Raw genomic sequence first — 22,984 nt, 5'->3', positions numbered from 1 at the left:
GGCCATATTTTAAGATGTTTTAATTAGCCATGTAGATACATTGCTATTATTGACTTCAAGGTCCCATGTTAAAAAGTGAGAAAACAACTATCTTGTTATGAACATACAGTGGCTAGCACCTATTCGCTCCTATGCTGAGATAAATTTGAAAATCACAGCTTGCGAGTTGTATCTGTAAAGTGAATTTTCCCTAGAGGGATTAATGTAGTATTCCTTCTTCTTAGGGACTGTTTGTTATTTATTTCATCGCTATTTATAAGAAAAAAAATGCCTTCTGTTGTCTTTAAACGTGCCAAAATGACACCATTTATCACAGCCAGAAACTGTAAAACCAGAAATTATCTTTGGATTTCCAACTTTCCAGCAATTCTTGAACGTATTATGTTGGACGAATGCAAAAAAAAAAAAAAATCTAATACTAAAAAAGTGGTATTTCATCAAAATCACTTTATTCTACATCTGACATTTGCACTCACTTACCAGCATGTGTGACAATAGTTAAAACTTTTTACTTTCAATATTAAAAAGGTATGTTTTTAAAATATAATAATTGAATTATGGTGCAGGAAGGGTCATGCATTTTCCATCAATCTCAGTGAGCCTCAAGGACAAATACTTGTAGCTTCAGGGAAGGTAAAAAAAAAAGACTCCAGCCATCTACTTCTTTTAATTAACAAAGAACAGTCCCTTATTGCTTTAAGACTAATAAAAAATATGAATCTATATAAATAATAATATAAAGTACTACTATAATAATATAAAGTGTAAAAAATTATACAATAAAAGTCCCAAAACACCAGTTAAAATAAGCACGAATTTTTGACTTCTGCAGACCAATATTTCTATGTAGTTTAGTATTTCAGAGAAAAAACTACAAGCAAAGTACTTTTCCTTTTTTAAAAAAAAAAAAAAAACACCGTATGTGCAAGCGTGTTTTTTGTTACACGTGTACAAGCATGAGCAAGTGTACATTACCCACACTCACCGAGTACAAGTGCAAAAGTACACAGCCAGAAGGCTGTTCTCTTTCTATGTGCAGATGAGTAGACTAGAGAGCAATGAGAAAGCACCACAGGGACAAAGAGCTTGTATCTCAACTGTGTGTCACTTTTTATTGGAACAGAAAGAGCAAGGAGGTCATCGGTACAAAAAAAAAAAAGGAGAGAAACGCGGGCGTGAGGGTTGGTAGTTAAGCAGTGAGCGGTCACTTGGTGCTGGAGGTGAGCTTCTCCAGGTCATGGATGCCCTCCTTGTCAATCAAACGGACGGTGAAGGAGGGAAGGTTCAGGATGAAGCGCTTGTTCAGCTGGCGGACGGAGAAAAGACAAGAAATGTTACGAGATGAGATGAGGACACGGATAAGCAGAATGGATGTAGAAACAAGTGGAACCAGAAAAAGAAAGGAGGCACAGAGTGATTAAGTGGGACTACTAAAGGCTAAAGGCCTTTTCAGAGGTGTTTTTGGTGCCTGTCAATCGCCCGACACAAAACAGATCTGCTTCATTTTTGTCAAATGCATCAGTCCACAGCGAGTGCGTTTACATGGACATGAATAACCTGTTTATAACTGTTTTATAATATTCCATTTATGTGTTTTAGCATCTAAACACTAATTTCCCTTTATAACGGTGATACCCAACATAAGGCCTGGGGACCAAATCTGGCCCGCAATAGGGTGATAGGTGTCCCACTGACATTTTTCTTTTTAATTAATTTATATGTTTATATATACCAAAACATTCAGAGGTGAGGTTAAAATAAAATTAATAATAGTCATAAGAATGAGAATACAAAAATATAACAATGCAACAACAGTGATGACAGTTAAAAAAAAAGTAAAAATATGTAAAAAAATATATTAAAAAAATAAAAATAAAATCTAAATTATGTGATAACAAAGGGCCATCGAACTGATTTGAACAATTACAATCTGAACCACAATGAACCTAGTACTACATATACACGTAAAAATATGTATACATACTGTAGGTACACACAAAAACACGCATACGAAGCATACACTCATAAAAATACACACATATCCCATATTTAAATACAGTAAACACACTCAGTGAGTGAAAGACTCTTCAGGACCCCCGCAAGTTTTTTCCTGTGATTTGCTTGGTGAAGCATAATCTCCAAAAACGACTGTTTAAAATCACAAATCTCCAACTCTTTGTATGATGTGAATTTATTAACAGTATCTGTAATGATTGCTCATGGCTCGTGGTGTGGCTAGGAGCTCGCTGGTTTCACTGTAGGAAAAGGTTGCAACATATTCCCATAAAAATCTGTGAATCAATAAACAAAAACTATGCTGATTTCTTCTTCTGGAGCCTATGTAAAAACTATTTCTGTCCAGTAAATTTCAGCCTGGCGAAGAGTTTGGCCAGCAGCTGTCCTCTCGGCCGAACAAAGGTCAGATCGAAGGTCAGCGATGATTCAATGGGCGTTACACTTTTGATACAGACTCCCAGTAAAAGCCAAATTAAAGCGAACTGTCCAAGTTACTGAGAATACACCGACTGAGGCCACTTCTGCAGTTGCTATCTGACAATTACATAAGATGCTTATTATTCTTATTTATACTTATGAAGTAGGAATGAAAAAAAAGTTCCTGAACTCACTTCCTCGATGCACTTCTTCAGCAGATCCACCGCTTCATCTCGGGTCAGATCTAGAACAGAAAAGAAGAAAATGAGAGAGCTGAAATGGGAGAAAAAGGGAATGACAAGCGACATAAATGAGATTAAAATGAAGCAGGAAAACAGCTGTTATCACTTTTCTTGTTATGGCTTCAGACACCTTTCATACACATTTAAACCTTTGAAACCTGAGCAATATGGTTCGATTTCTTCTGAAAACAAGGCTAAAAAAGCAAAAAGGGAGTGCCTGGTGGCTCAGTGGAAAGAGCGGGTGCCCCATGTATGAAGGCACTGTCCTTGCCGCAGCGGCTGCAGGTTCGATTCTGGCTTGTAGCCCTTTGCTGCATGTCCTTCCCTCTCTCTCCCACTTTCACGCCATCACTCTGTCCTGTCTAATAAAGGCAAAAATGCCCCCAAAAAATCTTTACAAAAGCAAAAAGGCAACTTGGAAAGAAATGTCCTGCAAATAAAAAGAAATGTCCTGCAAATAAAAAGAAATTAAGTAAAGAAAAAGACAAAAATAGTTTAAAAAAGTCCAGAAAATGATATTTATAATTATCATTGTTAAAATTATTATGAACCATTTTACCCCTATATTTATCATATTATAATTAACAATAACAATAATAATTTTAAAACTAAATTTCAGGCAATTCTCTTTAACACATAACTTGTAACTCCTGCGTTCTTGAAAGAAATCAAGCCAATTTGCACAGGTGTCAAAGGGTTAACTGTGAAATTCAGTGGTTTTGGTGAAGGGGGGTGGGGGGGTGATGCCATGTAAGGAATAACAAGAAATTGTTATAAAAAAAAAAAAACAAGATAGAGAAAGAGAGAGATGATAATTTGTCAGATTTATAATAGGTATTTTCACTACAAACAACCACTAAATAAACATTCAAAACGATGTTTCCATGCTTATAATTTGCTATTAGGTGAAATAATTTCATTTAACGAGACCCCTCACAGTCATATGAGTCTGCACTGTGACCAGAGTGTGAATCAACTCTATAACCCCTGCAGTGACCGCTCTGCAGACCTGCACCATATTTTATTTCTTTCTCTTGTCTTTCCAGTGTGTCTCACAGGAACAATAAACAGAACATGCAAACAGAAACATGCATGAGGCATTTCTCTGCACTGACCCGGTCTGTAGTGCCGGTCAAGAATGGAGAGAGTGAGGAAGGCTCCGTAGCCGTGGGCAGCGAAGGGGGCCTTGGCCAGGGAAGACAGGTAGTCCATGTAGTAGAGACCGGGGCCGTCTGTGTCATCGTAGCCCGCCAGCAACAGGTTCACATGATACGGAGTCTGGAGAGAGACCGAGGAGGGAGGAGAGGAGAATTAATTTTCACATTTATGAGAAGGGTGTCAGTTTGAGATGCACACTAACTTAATTCAATGTTACTATTGGAAAGAAACTCTAGAACCACACAAGTGATTATACAAGTGTTTTCACAGGGTTCAGTGGACTTGCTTGGCTTTTTTACACTGAAACCCATAGTAGCAAAAATCTGATTTTTTTTTTTTTTTTTTTTTTTGCTCTTGTGTTTTTTTTTTTCCAAAATGGTGGGGGTGCACAAATCAGATTTTTTTTTCCAATCAGATTTGGGCTATTTCCGTATGTGGTCTTAAATCTGACACATGTATGATTATTGGCTGTGCGACTGCTATGAAAACAGTCATATCTAAATGTATGCGTTTTTTTCTTTTTGGCTTTTGTGTCACTTCAGCTTCTCACCCTCATCGTAACACACAACAAATTATAGTCCGACCTCCGCAGCAAATGTTAGGTACAGTAAAAGCTCGACAGCCCGTGCCATTCGTTTTATCCCAGGTGCCTTTCTCAAAAATATGATGTTTTTTGGTAGTTGGTTACTGGTTGCATGTGATGCGTTTCAGGGAAAAGATCCTTTCACACTGAAGTCAGACACTGGTCACCTAAAGCATGAACGTAAACAGTCTAGGCAAAAAGACTGGATCTGAGGATAAAATATCTGAACTGAGCATTAACCCTTTGAAACCTGAGCCAATTGGCTTGATTTCTTTTTAAAAAATGGGAAGAAAGGGATGAGCAAGGACAGAAAAAATGTCCTGAAAAATCAGCAAAAAAATTAGTAAAAAGTACAAGAAGATTACCTGAAAATTTGTTTTAAAAAACAAAAAAACAAGAAAGTTTTTAAAAAGTTCTTAAAAATATATAATAATTATTTAAGATAATTTTAAATATGTTAAGTATGATAATTATAAATGTAGTTTTTCCTTATCTTTCTTTTTCTTTTTTCTCTCCAGACATTTAACCCTAGCTTCTTTCCTTTTTGTAATTCTAAATCTATTCATTTCTTTTTTTTGGAACATTTCTTACCAAGCTGCTTATTGCCATTTTAGGTTTAAATACTAGTGAAAGGTGTGTAAAAACAGCACAAGGAAAGGGATGTTTCTCAAGGTTTCAAAGGGTTAAGCCCTGTAATGTGAACGTAGCCTTTGTGAAAAGTCAAGTGAACATCGTGTAAGAATCAGAAAAACATAACAACTGGCAAATGGCTCGATATGAGAGCATACTGTGAGTAGTTTAGAGTCGTATTGCACCATTTCTGCATTTATACAGTTCTTTTCTTCAATCAGAGGTGCCAACATCACCATCAACATATGTATTGTGTCGCCATTTGTACCTTATTGTACTTAAACGTGCATTTACAAACTTTTATCAACCAGGTCATGAGAGCAAGACATCTTACAGAACCACTCAAAAACTTCTCTTTCTTAACTAATTGAAATTGTTTTTTAATTACTGACTTTTCCACTTAGGTGAGATGTGGATAATGCAGCATAAACGGCAGCGAGGACAAAAAAACACAAGTGAGAGAGCGCAGGGAGAGGCAGCTAGTGACGGAGGGAGAGGAAAGGTGAAAGGGCGTCACAGGACAGAGGAGGTGAGCGTGTTTGAGTGTTTGAGGGGGAGAATCACGGTGTCACTGGCAGTGTGACATCTGCTGGGAGTCAGCACCCCTCTTGCTCCCTCCGTTGCACCCTCCCTCCCTCCCTCCCTCCCTCTTCATCCCTTCTTTACCTCCCTCCCTCCCCTCCTCTCCTCCGCCTTCACCCTGTGCCCTGGAGTAGCGCCAGGGCTCATTAAAAACTTCTAAAGTCGTTTCTCTTGCCCCTTCCTCCCCCCCCGTCTTCTCTTTTTAAATTACATCTTTTACGCTTCCAGCCTCTTCTCCCCTCTCTTCCTCCAAAACACTAATTTTCTCTCTTCGTTTTTGCAAGCCACTGTTCCTCATTTTAAAAAATCCCTTTAAAGCTAGACCATTTTTAGGGGGCTTCAAAACAACTTATGGCCTAAATTTTTGACGGCAGTAGAAGCAGTGTACTGTTTTCGGTTCAAATGCAACAAGAAAAATATAACATCGCATTCGAAGTCGTGCAGTGGGGCAAATATGACTCATACGATGCCAGACGAGTTGCGATCTGCACACCTGCCCTCTCATTTCAATTCATCTCTGAGCCAACCTGCTTATTTCTTTGACTTGTGTGTTAGCGCTGCGTTTGCCACAAGGGCAATGATGATCGTTATACTCCCCGTGGAACCGGCACTAGTCTGTGTGTTAACGACGGTTTTGAAGTGCGCGCGCACACACACACACACACACACACACACACACACACACACACACACACACACACACACACACACACAGAGGTGAGAAAGACTGTGTTTGTGAGTGTGCACAGCGGGCGTGAATCTCAGGATGAATATCTTATTGTGTGCGGGTTTAAGTGTGTGTGCTTTAACTCCTCCGTGAGCCTCGCGAACGCCCCAGTGGCATCACCCCCACCCACCAGACACCTGTCTCACTGGTTACAATGTAACAATAATACGGACTTGGCATCAAAATAACCTTCCCTTCCCATGTCACCTCAGAGGGAACCAGGCACCTTGTTAACCCAGCCACCTGAACTCACACCCGTGCTCACATGCAAACAATACACATCATATGTTTTATCCCCCCCCCCCCACTGTGACGCTCGCTCTCAGCCAAACACGACCCACGAAACAAAAGCTTCACCTGCACATTGCTACTGTCACCTTCAGCAGACACAAACCGGCTCCACCTGGTTTTCAAGGAAAAGTTTGACATTCTGGAGACTTTTAATTGCATTTTGGTCTCAAGTTAAATGAGATTCATAACACGGTCATGTATGTGCTGCAAAAATGCAGCTGGAGCGAGAAGCCAGTTAGCTTAGCTTAGCACAAAGACTAGAAACAAGGGGAAACTGTTAGCCTGGCTTTGTCCAAAAAAAAGAAAAAGTAGCCAAGAGACAGTTTAGATCAAAACTCCCCAAAATATACACCTTTAACAAGATTTATCCTGGCCTGCAAAGAGGGATTCCAAACCCTTTGAAACCTGGATCAATTTCAGTTTTTTTGTTTGTTTGTTTGGGGTTTTTCATTGTTTTGTTTGTGCTGCAGTCAGACATGTTTCATAGGCATCTAAACCTTTAAAACCTGAGCAAATCTGTGATTTTTTCTTGAAAACTTAAAAAAATGACACTTGAGAATGCGGCTGGACAGAACCAGATGCATGCGCATGAAACTCTGAAGGACAGCGTCAGGTATGATAATGGTAACCACGTGAAATAAGGAGCGCGAGTGCCTTTGTGGGGCGGGCGGGGAGGCACAAACAACAAACTTTCGAGTCCAGAGTTTTTTTTCCCCCACACCTTACCATGTGCCTCTTTTGTCTAAACCTAACCATCCCTGACTTTGTTGCCTATTCATGACCATTGTGACAGTCCGTACTGTGGTGTAAACACAAAGACCGTGCTGCTTCATCCCACCATGTGCATTTGTTGACATCGCTGTAACAGCATTCAGGAGCGTAAACAGCTGAAGCAGGACACCTAAAACACCTAAAACATTGGAGTAGATGCGAAAGGTCACAATGGCACCATGTAACAAATTGGCATGAGAACGTGTTGCCCTTTCTTTTGCCATACTGCTCTGTTAGCTACTACAACCCACAAAGGGCGAAAAGTGCTTCTACACGACCAGTGCGGCTAGCTCGTCGTACAAAGTCTCATTTGATTGGATGAACTTTTGTAAATGCCCCTCGTTGAAGGATGAGTCATCAATCATTTGAAACTGTTCTACAGGAAAAAAAAGACAGGGATTTTGATATAAAATACTCTAAAACCGATATATTTTGCATATAACAAGAGATAAATAATAACAGTAGGAAAGTGGTTTTTTTTTTTCAATTCATGGGGAATTTAAGACATCAGCAGTGTACGATTCAGAGCAAAAACGGCTTCAGTTGTGACACAAAATAAGGTCAGGCTTCTAAAAAATCATCACAAACTCATCCCCAAACTCTCTTCCACGTTCCAGCACTCCCTCCCTCCCCTTCTTCCTCCCACCTCCCTCCCTCCCCCTATTTTTGCACCCTGCCCCGGGGCATGTTCTCTTTATTGGCATTTCTCCTCAATCTGCTGTATTAATTGTTCATCTGTGCAGGAGCAGGGGAGCCGCATGCAATATGGCGCCAGTAATTATTTGTACCCATTGTGTGCCCGTGCTACAAAATATTTTACAAACCCATATGGGGCCAGCTGTAGATCACCACCGCACAGAGGCTAACTGTTGCTGTGCGGCCTTATAGGAAAATCTAAAAATAAACAAACTTTGCGCATTGACTAAATTCTACTTCTTCAGCAAACTGCAGAGCAAACATCCACATATATATACAAAAACTGATGACTGCGAGGCTTTTTGGCTTCTACATAATCTGCAAAAAAAAAATCAAATGTTATATTTATAAACCATCTGCCTCCCCTGAGCTTTGCTGTATCTGTTTAACCTCATGTCTGAGCCTCCTACACCTAAATACACCTGTATATTCAACATCAATTTAATCCTTATTCATCTTCAATACACAATTTTTGCAAATAATACAGTGCATCAGACAGGAAGCTAAAACAAATAGAGGCAGAACAGATGCTGAGTTTCTATGCCCCTAAAACTTTGCAGTTGTTGTTTTGCTCGGTGGTGAATTTCATGTGTATCATTACTGACATGCATGCAGCGGAGCCGAGGCCTCAGGTGATTATGCTTACCGCTAGTTTTTTATTTTCTTTGTCTCGTCTCTAAAGCTTGAGTGAATGCGGTACTCCAGAGGTTAGCGGAGTTGTTTTTCTGGACGGCGGGCTGGTAAGAAGCGCACAGTCGTATGTGAGCGGGGTTTCGCTTACTCTGCGCCGACATGCTCTGCTGACTTTAGCTAACTACACCTCCCGGAGGTCTGCAGCCACTGGGGTATGACATCTTTCAGACTAAAGGACTCATCTGTAATTTATCCTGCAGGAATAAGGCCATCAGAATTAACAATATACCACTGATTAATTTATCAGCCAGTGGTTTTTAACCTAAGGGTCTGGATGTGCCAGTGGCATCACGTGATTTTTTTTTTTTTTTTTTGTGGAGGGGGGTTAGAATATGATTTAAGGATGGTAGAAAAAAAAAGATTTGATACACAAAAGCAGATCATTATCTTTTCCTTTCCATCTGGGCTAAACTTTAATCTGCTATGATTTAATCAGATTAATTAAAATAAATTCCAACATATGCAGCCAGCTCCCCAGACAGGAATTGATCTTGGACTACAGGCGTTTTTCATCTACCTACATCTACATTAAATTTTTAGTCAACAAAATGGGCTTAATCTACGCTGTACATGTTGATGGAAATGTTTTTAAAAGTTGCCTTTACAACTTTACAATGGGCCTTTTTTTCCACAGCAGACACTGTGACTCCTCACAGCAGGACAGCACAGGTGATACTGATAACATTAACGATGTCTCTATTGTCTTCATAAAGCTAAATACAATTCAGCCATAATTCATTTTATCATTTACACCTGCGCTTTTCCAACAGTGACATGTCAAATGTCTTCCCTGAAAAAGGCCTCTACTGTTTATCTTTAATTGTTTTCTGGAATCATTGTTTTTGTTATAGCAAACGTCTTTACTAAATAGCAAGTTTAGTATTGATAAACACTGCAAACAGTGATTTTTGTCATTATCGATTCATATGCCAGTACATTTCTCCATTAATCATTTTCTCAATAAAATGTTGGATAACAGTAAAACATGCCCTGCTAAATTCTGCAGACCCCAAGATCACGTCTTTAAATGGTATTTTATCTGAACGACAGTCGAAAAATCCAAAGCTATTCAGTTTATTATCAGCAATGACAAAGAAAGCATCAAATTCTCATATTTAAGAAGCATGAAACCAGCAAATGCTTGGCTTTATTGCTGAAAAATACTTTAATGATCCATATTAGATTATCAAAATAGTTGCTAAAAAATGTCCATTAGCTAATTAATTACTTGACAAATCATTGCAGCTCTAGTGTTGACAGAACATGGTGAAAAGCATCTGGTCCAGTATTGAACGTGACTGCTGCAGTGGCAGCTGCAATTAATTGGCATTTCTGCACTCTTCAATGTACGTCCAGTAAGTGTTTTTGTCGCTGTTAGGCTCAGATGGACCTTTTTCACAGCAGACATTTTGACTTGTTATAGAAGGAAAAGTGCAGGTTAAACTGACAACATTACCAATGACTCAGTTCTACTAAGTATTTAAGTAAGTTACTCCGTTACTTCATCATTGCTTTTCCTACAATGACATGTCGAAATGTCAGCTGCAAAGGAGGTCTTTTATTTTAAGTGTCTGTCGGCATTATGGAAAGGATCCCTACTGAGGAAGACCTTTTCGTTAAGACCAAGATCCTTTTTGTTTAACCAGAAAAAGCTCAAAAACCACTACTGACAAACCAACCAGACTCCATTTAAAAAAACAGCAATTTTAGCTTGTATAAAGCCACCTTATTTTAACATCTAAATTGGGTGAATTAAGGTTTTTGGTTTGTTTTTTTCAACCATACCAGAGTTGGTGACTGTTGGAACAGTGTTAAGATGAACCAAGACAGTTTTTAATGACTTTTTTTGTTTCTCTTGGCTTTAAATGAAATGTGTTTTCTGATAATAAAACTACTGTTTATTCACATGTCGTCTGTTGAGTTTGGCATGGTGATTTTGAGGCTTTTTCCGATTAAATAAAAAGGATCTTACTCTTAAACAAAAACATCTACCTCTGTAGGAATCCTTGCCATAATGTTGTCAGACACCTGGAATAACAATCTCAGCTTTTAGCAAAAACAAGCACTTTTAGTGGATGTAAACTGACAATCCACTATTGCATATATACACCAAAGTAACTTTTGCAGCTGCTGGTTGAATTGTCTCACTCAATACCGAGTCAATTTCACATTTTTTTGTTCTAATTAATCACTTAGACACAATAAAAAAGGTAAATAGAATACAAGCTGAAAAACACCAAAGTTACTGTTTAACATTTATAGAATGATCAGGATTAATACTCAAATCATGGAGAGCTGAAATGATTTGTTGAACTGAAAATTAATCTCCGAACAGCTTTTATCAGGTGTTAATGCTTTCAGTCATATTTTTTTAAGCCAAAATGCCAAAAGTCAAGTGGTTCCAGATTCTTAAATACAGGCATTTCTGTTACTATTTTCTGACATTTCTTAGACTAAATGATTAATGTATTAATGTAGATGAGAATGTAGATTGATGATGAAAATGATTATTCATTAATTAAAGTGGTGGCACTGTCATTGAAGTAAATGGTTTAAGCTTCTTCAAACAGAATCATTATCTGCCCAAAGACGACACAATAACAGGTCGGATTCGATCTCCTGCATGTTTGCTTAAAGAAATGTTACTTCTTGTTGCTGTATAACGGTTCAAAACTCGAGCAGACGCTTCTCCTGTTTCACATTCAAATGGACAACACACATTACATATTCTACATACTCAAGATGTTCTGGGGGGGAAAACACCATAAAAAAACCCTGTTTATACAACATAATTTGCAAATGTCCGTGTACTCTGGAGGTTGATGAATGTGAGAAGAGCATAGCTGGAGGAAGGTGTGGGATGCAGAGGAGAAACTGCTATTGCTTCAGTTTCTGAGCACTCCTGAGAACGCAGCATTAGTAAATCCTGCACTCATAAAACCAAATTCATAACCGTGAGGCACGAAAATAACGATACACTCCCAGCTTATGGCAAGACATGAATATAAATGTTATCCTCCACAACATGTACAACCTTGACAGAATAAAAACGATCCTGATCCTATAGGTCCCTCCTGTGCACACGCATTTTGTATCCGTGTGTATGTTGACTCCTACTCGTTCTCACACTCCAGTCTGTGTAGTGTTGTCTACTGGGCCTGTTTGTCTCCCCCTGGGACCCCCCCACCGCCTCCTCCTCCCCCTCCTGCTCTACCCCTATCCCCCGTTCGATGTGTCCCACATTCCCTTCTCTGCCACACTAATTGTTTTTTGTAATTATTTTCACCCTTCTGCTGTTGTGACAGGCAGTGGCTGCACTACTCTTAACAAATTAGTGCAAGAGACAAAACGCACGGATACGTCGAGCAGATCTGACTGAGTGAGTTACAGCTAAAAACACACAGAGGCCAAAGCAAATAGTAGCATGAACTATGCACTACAACAAAAAAACAAATGTACAATTTGTGTGGTTAAAACAGTTAGTGAATTAACTTATTAGTCAATCAACAGGAAATTGTCCAGTAAATATTTTGATAATGGATTCCTAGTTTTCAGTATTTTTTAAGCAAAAAAAATAAAACTGACATTTTCTGAACTAAGCTATTGATTAAAGTAGGAAATTATTGTCAGATTGACTGCTATTTTAAAGTTGTTAACTGCAATCCTATTTATATGCATCCTAATGTTTTTAAAAGGACACGTAACAGGCTACGCAGGACTTTCCTAAGAAACGATATATAGATTTGGACAAAAGTAACCACTCTTTATCACTCCTTATGACCCACCAGAGGTGAGTGGTGGTGTATTTGTCTGCAGGGACTCTGCCCTCTGCCTGTATTTTGTTATTGTGTTCTTATTTTGCTGTGTTCAGGACGTTCCTGGGCACGGTGCACAGTGAGGTCGGGACTTCATAAAAAGGTAGAGACAAGGTAAGCACCTCGCATCCAAAAAGAAGCTACAAAAGTTGTGCACAGGCACCAAAAAAAGGCAAATATAGCAGGTCGAAATGCAAAGCAGTAGGACTGTTGTGTATCGTTTAAAAAAAATATGATACCAGTACTAATATCAGTACGCTTAAAGTGATACCAATACCAAGAGAAATTCAAGTATTCATTCTATACTTTAATGTAAATGAAATGAAGTGTAGTATAGCCATACTTTCTAACGTTTTGGTGGCATCTCGACGTGCTGAATTACATACTTCGCCAAATACACCAAATTTAACTTTACCACACCACAAATGGGTTTCAGGCTGTTCGGGATCAAACCCAAGGCTGAAACAGGATTAAATGCAGGTATCATTTGACTGGAGAAGTTTCAGCACTACTTGGTACTGGGTTATTTCGGTCAATACTTTATGGAGTACCGATACCCAGCCCTACCAGGCGCACAAAGCTGAGGGTGACTTTCACTTTCATAATAAATTTGTTCATTACTTGGAATTGGGGGTTTAACTGAAACTACAATAAGCTTAAAAACTTTATCTATTAACACCTAAATGTAGAGTAAGTAAACTTCCTTAAACTGATAAAATACCAAATATCTATTCACAGAGTTAGTCCCCGTGATTGTTTTAATATATATTGTAAATACACTAATCCTTGCTTGTGTGCCTTCCACTGTACTGCCTCAGGTCTCTGCGAGGCCTTCAGGACACACATAATAATTTAAAAAAGCACTGCACTTTTCAAGACGTGTTCAGCATAAACAAACAAGCTCACTAACACTCACAAATGCATACTGATACATGAGCCGGTTACCTTTTCTGGTTGTAAATCCAAGCTCGAGTGAGTAATGAGGAGAAATTCTGCACCTTCACATGTTTTTGGATGGTCAGATTTTGGCATTGAAGTATTGAAGGTCAAAATCATGGTATGTTGATAATATACCCAGAGCAACAGTGCAGTTGGGGTGGGAGATGTTGCTGCAGGCTCAGGTGTTGTCATGAAGTCTCAGAGGGAGAAACCTCCGTCACCACTCACACAACAAGCTGACAAATGTACCTGACTCTGTCAAAATGCATTGACTGGCTCAGCCTGGGTGTCCCCAGCTGATAAACACAGGTGTAATTGCAAGTGAGACTGAACTCCCACGGGAACTTTGGAGTAACACTACATCTCCAGTATTACATCATAGCAGTGTCACTTCATCACGCAAGATCTCTACTGTGTTTGAGTGTTTTTTAATTTCCAGTTTAAGCCAAAACATACAGTCTAAAGAGGACATTAAAACATGTTGTGATATGGATGAGTAAACCTCCCACATGTGGTCACAGTCCCTGCAATCTTAAGTGAGTATTACTTTAAATTATGGGAATTAATATGTGATTCTATCATTTGACTCCCTAAAGCAAAATGAGATCGCAAATGCTAACAGAGGAATGTAATTAAGCTTTAATAGAAATTAAGTAATTAAGTTAAAATAAAAAATAAAATATTTATATATTTCATGATAAAATAAAAATTAAAATATTTATAGGTGTGCTCACTCATTTCCCCATGATGAATATGCTTAATTCAGAGGGTGACCACTGGTACATGGGATTAATTAGCTTCTGTTTTGTTAACTGGGGAAATTTAAAAAGTTACAGGTGTTGACAGTGTTTGCAGTGGGTTTAAACAGGTTTAAAAGATGTTCACTTGAAGGATAAAAGATGAAGCAGGTCAGAGACTACATGGCAACACAAATCACAGCAGATGGTGCAAGTTATAATTTGCATTTGTGTGACACCACAAGGCTGTTCAGCTTGTTTTCTGTGAATAACAATGTGTGGATTTATTTTCAAAGACAATTTTCAAATTTCACACTATCATCTCTGGCAGTGTAATAAAAGAAAATGTATAAAATGACTGTAAAATGAAATGTGTTACAGTGCTTTACTACCTTTAGTTTGTTTTGGAAAAGCAGCAGTATAAATGTGAAAATAACTAAGTTTATTGCTTTAACTTTTTATTATAAAGTAAATGTTGACTGCACAATGCAATGGCTAGAAAATAATAACACCATTAGTGTTTAGATTGGTCCCCTATAAGACTCGCTTTTCACTGCAATTTTGTCTGCCGACACATATGATATTGTAGGAAAATAAAGGCTCAATTTGTGGTACAAAGAAAGAGCGTCGACCATGGCACAACTAAAATGTGAAGAGGATGGCACTTTTTTGCGATAGCTATTTGTGGCTATACCAAGTTATTAAAGAGTATCTTTAAATTCTCTGCAAATACTTTACATATTCAGTTACAACTGAAATAACGGTGGAAAACAAAATGCACTGTGTCCTGTGTTGTTAGTATTTGTGAGGCTCGGAGGAAAATGGAAAGCGATCTCGTTGTCTTTCCGACACCTACACAAATGATAATACCACTTGGAAATGCTAGGGGCGGAAAGTTGAAAAGTTGTCGAATTTCACTTTAACGTCATCTTCAGTTCACTTTGGCTATGTTAACATGTCAAATTATAACCGCTATTTTTTCTATTTTAAAACCCCGTTTGACGAGTAGAAATTCGGGGTAGGGGTGCCTGGTGGAGCGGCGCCCCATGTACAGAGTATGTGTCCTCACCACAGTGGCCGTGGGTTCGAATCTGGCCCCTACCCTTTGCTGCATGTCCCCCCTGCTCTCTCTCCCCCTTTCACACTCACATTGTCCTAAAAAGCCCCAAAAAATAAAAATTAGAAAAAGAAATTCGGGGCAACTGGTTACTAATGTTCTGTAAAAAATTGTGCTGAGTTGTTGAAATGATCTTGTAAAATGAATATATGCACATCAGATGCACGTACACCAATAATATTGGTGTACGTCGACCATGGCACAACTAAAATGTGAAGAGGATGGCACTTTTTTGCGATAGCTATTTGTGGCTATACCAAGTTATTAAAGAGTATCTTTAAATTCTCTGCAAATACTTTACATATTCAGTTACAACTGAAATAACGGTGGAAAACAAAATGCACTGTGTCCTGTGTTGTTAGTATTTGTGAGGCTCGGAGGAAAATGGAAAGCGATCTCGTTGTCTTTCCGACACCTACACAAATGATAATACCACTTGGAAATGCTAGGGGCGGAAAGTTGAAAAGTTGTCGAATTTCACTTTAACGTCATCTTCAGTTCACTTTGGCTATGTTAACATGTCAAATTATAACCGCTATTTTTTCTATTTTAAAACCCCGTTTGACGAGTAGAAATTCGGGGTAGGGGTGCCTGGTGGAGCGGCGCCCCATGTACAGAGTATGTGTCCTCACCACAGTGGCCGTGGGTTCGAATCTGGCCCCTACCCTTTGCTGCATGTCCCCCCTGCTCTCTCTCCCCCTTTCACACTCACATTGTCCTAAAAAGCCCCAAAAAATAAAAATTAGAAAAAGAAATTCGGGGCAACTGGTTACTAATGTTCTGTAAAAAATTGTGCTGAGTTGTTGAAATTATCTTGTAAAATGAATATATGCACATCAGATGCACGTACACCAATAATATTATTTTCTTCATTAAAAACCTAATGCAAACACAACCAAAACAGGCCCCTGAACTAAAACAGTTACTTTGGTTATGATTATAGTCATATCTCTCAAACAAAATCTTCCTAGGGCAGGAGAAAACAATTCCTGCAAAATAAAGGTTAGTACCACTGCTTTATGGAACCCTGATGGCTGTTTAATGGACTGTGAGTAAGAAGACCATCACATTTAGATGAGACCAGTGCCGACAGGAGCAAATTATTCCAAATAACAATTTCAGAACAAATGCACAAATAAAAAAAAAGTTAACAAAAAATGCAGTAGATATGCAGGCTAAAATAAAACCATGGCTTTATACACTTTTTATATGGTTTTGTTATGATTTAACAATGCAAGTTTGATTTTTTTTTTTTAAAGCAAGTGTTTATTGCATCAGTCAAAATTAGTCATATCACTTATTTATTATCAAAAGAGTTGACAATATTTTTCGGTTGATCAAATAATTGATTAATTGAGTGACTGCTGCAGCTGTAATTCCAACTCAAATTAATTGAATCACTGGCATTTATGACGTGTGAAAAATGAATGGTTTTAACTGTGCCCACAAAGCAGGTTTGTTGCATAGTTTTTAGAGACTGACACTCTAAAAACACAAATACAGCTTAGAACCCGTGTGGTTTAACAGGGAACTCTGTGTTAATATGATTAAAATATAAATTCTGTCATAGAATTTAATGATTGTGTTGTAAAAGGATGAGTACTTGGTGTGTATCATGATAGTTACCCTGCTCCGAAGGTAGTCTGCAAGATTCTTTCGTGTGAAGTTTGCTGCTGCTGCTGGACTGAGCTCATAACCTAAAACAAAAATAGGTGAGACAAAGTTTAAGCTTTCATAAATCTTCTGCAAATACACTTTTCCTTGAGATATGACAGTATTGTCAATGCCTTGACATCTTGTAGACAACTGAGGAGAAAGACGGGGAGTTTTACCACAGAGACATCATTTTTAGAGGTCCTTACCGTTCCTCATTTTGTAGAGCTGAACGTTCTTCTGGATGTACTCTGCAAACTGTGCTGTGTCTCCCGCTTCTCCGACACACAGCAGCAAAATCTTCTCACTTAGTTTGAACATCTTGTCATAGTCTGAAAAGCAAAAAAATGGGATTTCTGTTTTATACCATTGTGTTCATACATTTTTTTGTGATAAACATGTTTTATTTTAGAAGGGAATGGGGATACAAACAATCGCAATACAAAAAGTAAAATATATATCTGTAACTTAACCCTTTGAAACCTGGGCAAATTGGCTTGATTTCTTTGAAGGCAATGAGCAACTTAAGAAGAAATGACCCCATAACTAGCAAGAAATTGGTAAAAAGTGAAAAAAAGAACATTGAAAATTAGTGCGTGCGCGCGCACACACACACACACACACACACACACAGCCAAAAACAAACCTAAAAACAAACAAACAAAAAAGCCAGAAAGTTAAAGAACAAACAAAAACAAAGGAGCAAGGAAATGGCCTAAAAAGTGCTTAAAAATGATAATAGTTTTGTAAAATAATTTTAAATATAGAATTTTATTTATCATAAATCTAGTTCAGTTTCAGAGATTTTTCACAAACTTTAATTCCACAAGTGGTGGGACGTTTCTTGCCATGTTGCTCATTGCCTGTTCTCCACATGATTATGATAGAAATCAAACCAATATGCTCAGGTTTCAAAGGATTACATACTTGTGATAGGTGTCTGGCTGCAGCACAAGAAAGGTGATCTATCCAGGTTTCAAATGGTTAAACAGAGAACTAAGACATTAACTAACTGTGTTCATAAATGATATTGGTGGCCACTTCTTAGGTGCCAGAGAAAGCAACGTGAAATCACATCAGCTATCTCATTTTTGATGTCAGAAGCCAGATTGGGCGGTTTCTGCTACCATTAGATTTTCTGAAAAGCAACTTTAATACAACTCAGTGCAGTACATGCCATATATTTTACACATATATATTAATATCCAAATGTGTGTACAAAAGCAGAACGAGAAAGATTAATACGCGGCTTTAACTTAAACAGAGGACTAAGATGTTAATTAATTGTGATAATAAATTATTTAGGTGGCCATGCACTGACTACCATAGTGAACTGTGTCAAGTCATGCAGTCTCTTTCACTTTCGCTGTCAGAAACCTGACTGAACAGTTTATGCTAACCTTGCTAACTTTGACTTGACTTTCTAAAACTTAAAATTGATATAACTCATTGCAGTACGTGTGATGTATTTTGCACATATTGTTATCGGTTACCTGAGTAAATATACCTAAACTATGTGAGCAAAAACATAATAAGAAAAATGTATCCGCGGCTTAAACTTAACGTGGCTACAGTTAGCTTAACTAGCTAAACTCTTAAGTTATTCATGATATGTAGCTATATTGTGGTAGTAGGGGAAGTTACACGTTATGTATTAATAAACATAGCTTTAAAGACTAATTATGAGTAGTAAAAGTTGGTTTACAGGTGTATACGAGCTAAGAAAACAGTTAGCATGTGTAGCTAAACCAACCGGCTGAGTGGCTAACGCTAAGCTAACGCGTTGTCATACCGTGTTTCATCTGAATGATGCTGCTGGCTGCAACATTATCGGCGGCGACGAGGACGAAATCAGGTCCCTGTATCCCGATTAAATATTCCATTGTGTTTAACAAGTAAGAGCTGATATATATTTCTATAAAACTCAGAAATAGCGGCCGTCGGTTAGCCTCGGCTGTGCAGATTACACAGCAAAACTTTGAGACGGGTGCCGCAGAATGTTGACGTCACCGGAAAACGGTCTGTCGTTCTTTGCACGCGACTCGGGCGGGCGATTTGAGCGGACCGCTGTTGTTTGTGTCAAACGGGAAGCGACACCGCTCCCCCGATTGTCGGTGAAATACAAGGAAAATCCGTTATTTCGGCACGAAAGAGGTCAGTATGAACGAAGGGACGCCTAAAAACGTAATGGCGGAAAATAATAATCCTAACGGCTCGCAGAGAAGACGGTCCTCGCGCTTGAGTTCTCCTCCGCAGGCTCAAACTGACACAAAGATGGCTGCCGTCAAACGCTCCATCGTTGTGAGGAAAATAGCTCCCAGAAAAACGGTCGCACCGTCGGAGCAGAACAAGGAGAACACACCGAGACGATCCGAGCCGGAGAGCAGCCAAAACAAGCCAAGGATCTCCCCCAGGGTTGCAAAGGGTAAGGGCTTACCTTAATCGACTATTGGTAGAGTTTACGATCGATTAATCGTTATTTGATGAGCCATAAAAAACGTTACTTATGTTAAACAAATTCGTTTTTAATTTAACTCAAAGTTCACAGTAACATGTTGCATGTACTTTATCAGTATTACATTGCCTGCAGATTAACTGAATCCTTAAAAAGTCTTAAAAAGCATTGAATTCATTAGTCTAAAAATAAGGCCTTAAGTGGTATTAAAATTTCTTAAATTAATCTTTCAAAAGTCTTAATGTGAGGATATTATGATTTTTTATATTATATATAACATATAGAAATACCTATAGAAATGTATAAATAATATCCATGTTATTGTATATATGTTGTATTGTATTGGGAAAGTATACTTTGCAACTTAAACAAAAGAAAGTTTTATGTTGAAGTAAATATTTAAGCAAACTTGTGTCTAATAAGTGATAAGTGTTGGGCAAATTTTATTTTTTTTTTCTACAAATTTGGGTTATTATAGAATTGGATTTCAATTTTACATGGAATGGCAATAAAAAGTATTTTTCTAATTGTTGTCGTCTCTAGTCTCCACTCCAGATCCTGTCCCGGGACGTAGGAGCTCTTCGTCAGCCAAGAAGAAGAAGTCCACTATCCTCTCCCCAATCCTCCCTACCTCACCGCCGCCGTCTCATGCCCAACAGCCCCCAGTGGATCCAGAGGACGAGGTGTGGTCACAGAAAGTGCGCCGCTCCTACAGCAGGCTCAGCGACAAATCCTTCAACAGTCCCAACTCCAGGGAGAGCTTATTTGGCTTTGAGAAGCTGAAAACCCCCGAAGTGGTCCGAAGGGTCGAGCTGTCCAAGACGGGGATGGAGGTTTCTGGATCCTTGTCGGGTCTGAACTCATTCACATCTTTGCTGGAGGCGGAGGACTGTGGTTCAGGTTTCCCTGAGCCGGACCCAAACATCCCCGGAGTGGCTGTGGTGAAGGAGAAGAGGAAGAGGAGGAAGAAGGTGCAGGAGATCGGCAGCACGGAGCTGGACGAGCTGGCTGCACAGATGAACGCAGAGTTTGAGGAGGCAGAGGAGTTTGAGTTGATCGTGGAGTAAATAATGTGACTGAAAGACTGAAGGAATCTTGTTTTTGTCTCTAACATGCTGAAGAACTGACAACACTTATCTGTGTGCCTCATACTCAAAACAGTCATGTTTTTGCTTTTTTCCTGCTCTTCATGCTGTAAAATTAGTTTATATTTTTGGAATTGCATGTTCATTCGTTGAATAGATCTTAATTTGGTTGTTTAGACTATTATTATGTGTTCAAATTAGGGCTGGGCCAAACATCAATATTATATCAAGGGATGCACAATATATATATTTTTTTTTATAAATATGACGATATCCAATAATCCAATGTATAAAAACTCATTTTTCAGCCAATATTGATATATCCACTTTAATCCCGAACTAATCTTAGTGATCATCAAGTCTCCTCTGTAAAGGAATTAACATCATATTATGCATACTCTTATTGTGATGACCCGCAGATGGGTACACGAATACACTCTTTTTAGTGTATCCATTATTCATCCATTGTGCAAAATAAGAAAAACAACTTGGGGTTAATGTTTTAACATGTTCACTTTGTCAATAAATGAAAAAATACTTGTTTGTAATCAGCACATTGTCCAATTCCAATATTTCATTTTATAGCCAATATCTGCTGATATCAATATCGTGCTGATGCTATTATGCATCCCTAATTATATCAGTTTGGTGATATAAGACTATTGTCTAAGATTTCGGATATCTTAAGATCATTAGTGTTGTCTTCTGTTATTAAAGGTTGCATTACAGTAACACTTTCTGAAACCACCAGACAGTTTTAGCTGTTCTGTTATTTGACCTCATACTCTGATTCATTATATCCACATTACTGATTATTTATCAAAAATCCATTGTATAAATATTTTGTGAAAGCACCAATACTCAACCCAGCAATATCTATTTTAAGGTCTTTGGTCAAAAATGTTTTGATGTCTGATTTTCTCCGTATTGCCCAGCCCTAGGTCAAAAAATCAGTAGATAGAGAAGTAAAACCAAAAACATATTCTTTTTTGTTTTTTATTATTAATGAAACATGTACACAGATCTTGTTTTGGGTGATCCGATATCTTACATTTGTCATGTTAAAGGTCCAACTTGGAGTGATAAAACTGAATTTTAAGAGTTTGCTTTTAAATGGGCTTTGTCTGTTTTAATTGACTTTTTAGCAGAAACTGGTTGTTGTTGTAGACGGGCAATATGTGACAGTTTGACATTAGTATTGTAATCACCTGAGGAAGACGTCATTTGTAAACTCTGAAACATTATTTACAGCATCTGAGCGCCATAAAGGGATTATTTTTATCAGGAGAAAATTGACTAGACTTAATTGGCATTTTGTATGTCTTAATGATATTTGAACAACAGGAAAAACAACATGTGAGCAGCAGTTCAGTTTGTTACCAGGAGGTTTTACATTCACTTTTGACATAATATTTCAGAATAAGACTCAGAAAATTGATGCTCTTAGACTGTTAATTTTATGCAACTATCTGTTCTTTCTTGTTTTTTCTTGCATGTGAATGCAAATAAATATTCAACAAATTATATCAGACATTGCAAGCAGACTTAAGGTTCTTTCAGTCACAACATTATTTTACAGAAATCCCTAATTCTTCCAAAACAGCATTTTCAGATTTTCATTTTTCTCAGTGAGTTTTAGTAACTTCAATTTTGATTAAACCCTAAAACAAGTTTGCAGCATTTTAAACTGTCAGTTTTCCTCTCTATGTGGCCTCAGTGACATTCTTGTTTGTAATATTTAAGCAAAATCTCAACTAATCTCCGAGTTTAAACCACGACACACCATTTGTATGATAAATAAATCCTGCTTTAGTCCCATAATGGGGAAATTTACATTCTTACAGCAGCAAGGTATGCACAAGATAAAGCAAAAAGAACAATATAAATAGTTAAAAAACAACAAGATGCCATACTCGACAGTTAAAAAAATATTTACACTAATTGCACATTGTGACAACTTTCACTTCAGATAAAGTCCAGTTAGTGTGTGTGGTCTCCTGGGAGCAGCTCTGGTTGCTGGTTTAGACAATGCCATTAAAAAATAAGCTTCTACACTCAGCTAAAGGTAATCTGAGCATTGAAATGTGACTGTTGGCTGCGTACAGCTGAGAATTTGGGAGGATGACAGCACATGTGACTGATAACCTGCACAGGGCCCTGACAAGGTGCTAGCCGAGCATGCTGAAAAAACGAACACATTCGTACACAGCGCTGCTCTCCAGAGATTATGACGAGGCAGACTGAATGAGTGAGTGGGTGATCTGTCTGGATTTAATGAGAATGGTGGACAGGTAAAACGTTTTCCTCCAGAGCCTCTTAAAGGTGTAAGTGGATGTGTTGCATAATTTGCACTAACGAGGGGGGAGTGTTACCAGCC

The 22,984-nt window shown here is 38.2% G+C and overlaps 2 protein-coding genes across 2 annotated transcripts; one reads left to right on the top strand and one right to left on the bottom strand.

Moving 5' to 3' along the window:
• Positions 1 to 1,086: 1,086 nt before the first annotated feature.
• Positions 1,087 to 19,081, bottom strand: psmb2 (proteasome 20S subunit beta 2). Its single transcript, XM_042506672.2, has 6 exons — positions 18,860 to 19,081; positions 17,277 to 17,399; positions 17,041 to 17,111; positions 3,791 to 3,953; positions 2,628 to 2,677; positions 1,087 to 1,306 (listed from the first exon to the last, which is right to left on the bottom strand). The coding sequence occupies exons 1-6, from the start codon at positions 18,948 to 18,950 to the stop codon at positions 1,205 to 1,207; spliced, it is 600 nt and encodes a 199-aa protein (XP_042362606.1). The 5' UTR covers positions 18,951 to 19,081; the 3' UTR covers positions 1,087 to 1,204.
• cdca5 (cell division cycle associated 5) lies at positions 19,067 to 22,138 on the top strand. Its single transcript, XM_042506671.2, has 2 exons — positions 19,067 to 19,492; positions 20,066 to 22,138. Exons 1-2 carry the CDS (start codon positions 19,228 to 19,230, stop codon positions 20,587 to 20,589), a joined length of 789 nt encoding a protein of 262 aa, XP_042362605.2. The 5' UTR covers positions 19,067 to 19,227; the 3' UTR covers positions 20,590 to 22,138.
• Positions 22,139 to 22,984: the final 846 nt, after the last annotated feature.

Source organism: Plectropomus leopardus, chromosome 17, assembly GCF_026936395.1.
Source record: "Plectropomus leopardus strain MGB_pleo_1.0 chromosome 17, ASM2693639v1, whole genome shotgun sequence".
Classification (NCBI taxonomy): domain Eukaryota; kingdom Metazoa; phylum Chordata; class Actinopteri; order Perciformes; family Serranidae; genus Plectropomus; species Plectropomus leopardus.
The sequence above is the reverse complement of the archived record's forward strand: the minus strand, read 5'-3'. Positions and strand labels throughout refer to the sequence as shown.

Excerpts from the sequence above, each read along its gene's own strand:
- psmb2 (XM_042506672.2), bottom strand. The coding sequence starts at position 18,950 with ATGGAATATTTAATCGGGATACAGGGACCTGATTTCGTCCTCGTCGCC. Across the intron at positions 3,954-17,040 it reads CAGACTACCTTCGGAGCAGG|ACTCCGTATCATGTGAACCT; the intron begins GTAACTATCATG and ends GTCTCTCTCCAG. Across the intron at positions 2,678-3,790 it reads TGACCGGCACTACAGACCGG|ATCTGACCCGAGATGAAGCG; the intron begins GTCAGTGCAGAG and ends TTTCTGTTCTAG.
- cdca5 (XM_042506671.2), top strand. The coding sequence starts at position 19,228 with ATGAACGAAGGGACGCCTAAAAACGTAATGGCGGAAAATAATAATCCT. Across the intron at positions 19,493-20,065 it reads CTCCCCCAGGGTTGCAAAGG|TCTCCACTCCAGATCCTGTC; the intron begins GTAAGGGCTTAC and ends TGTCGTCTCTAG.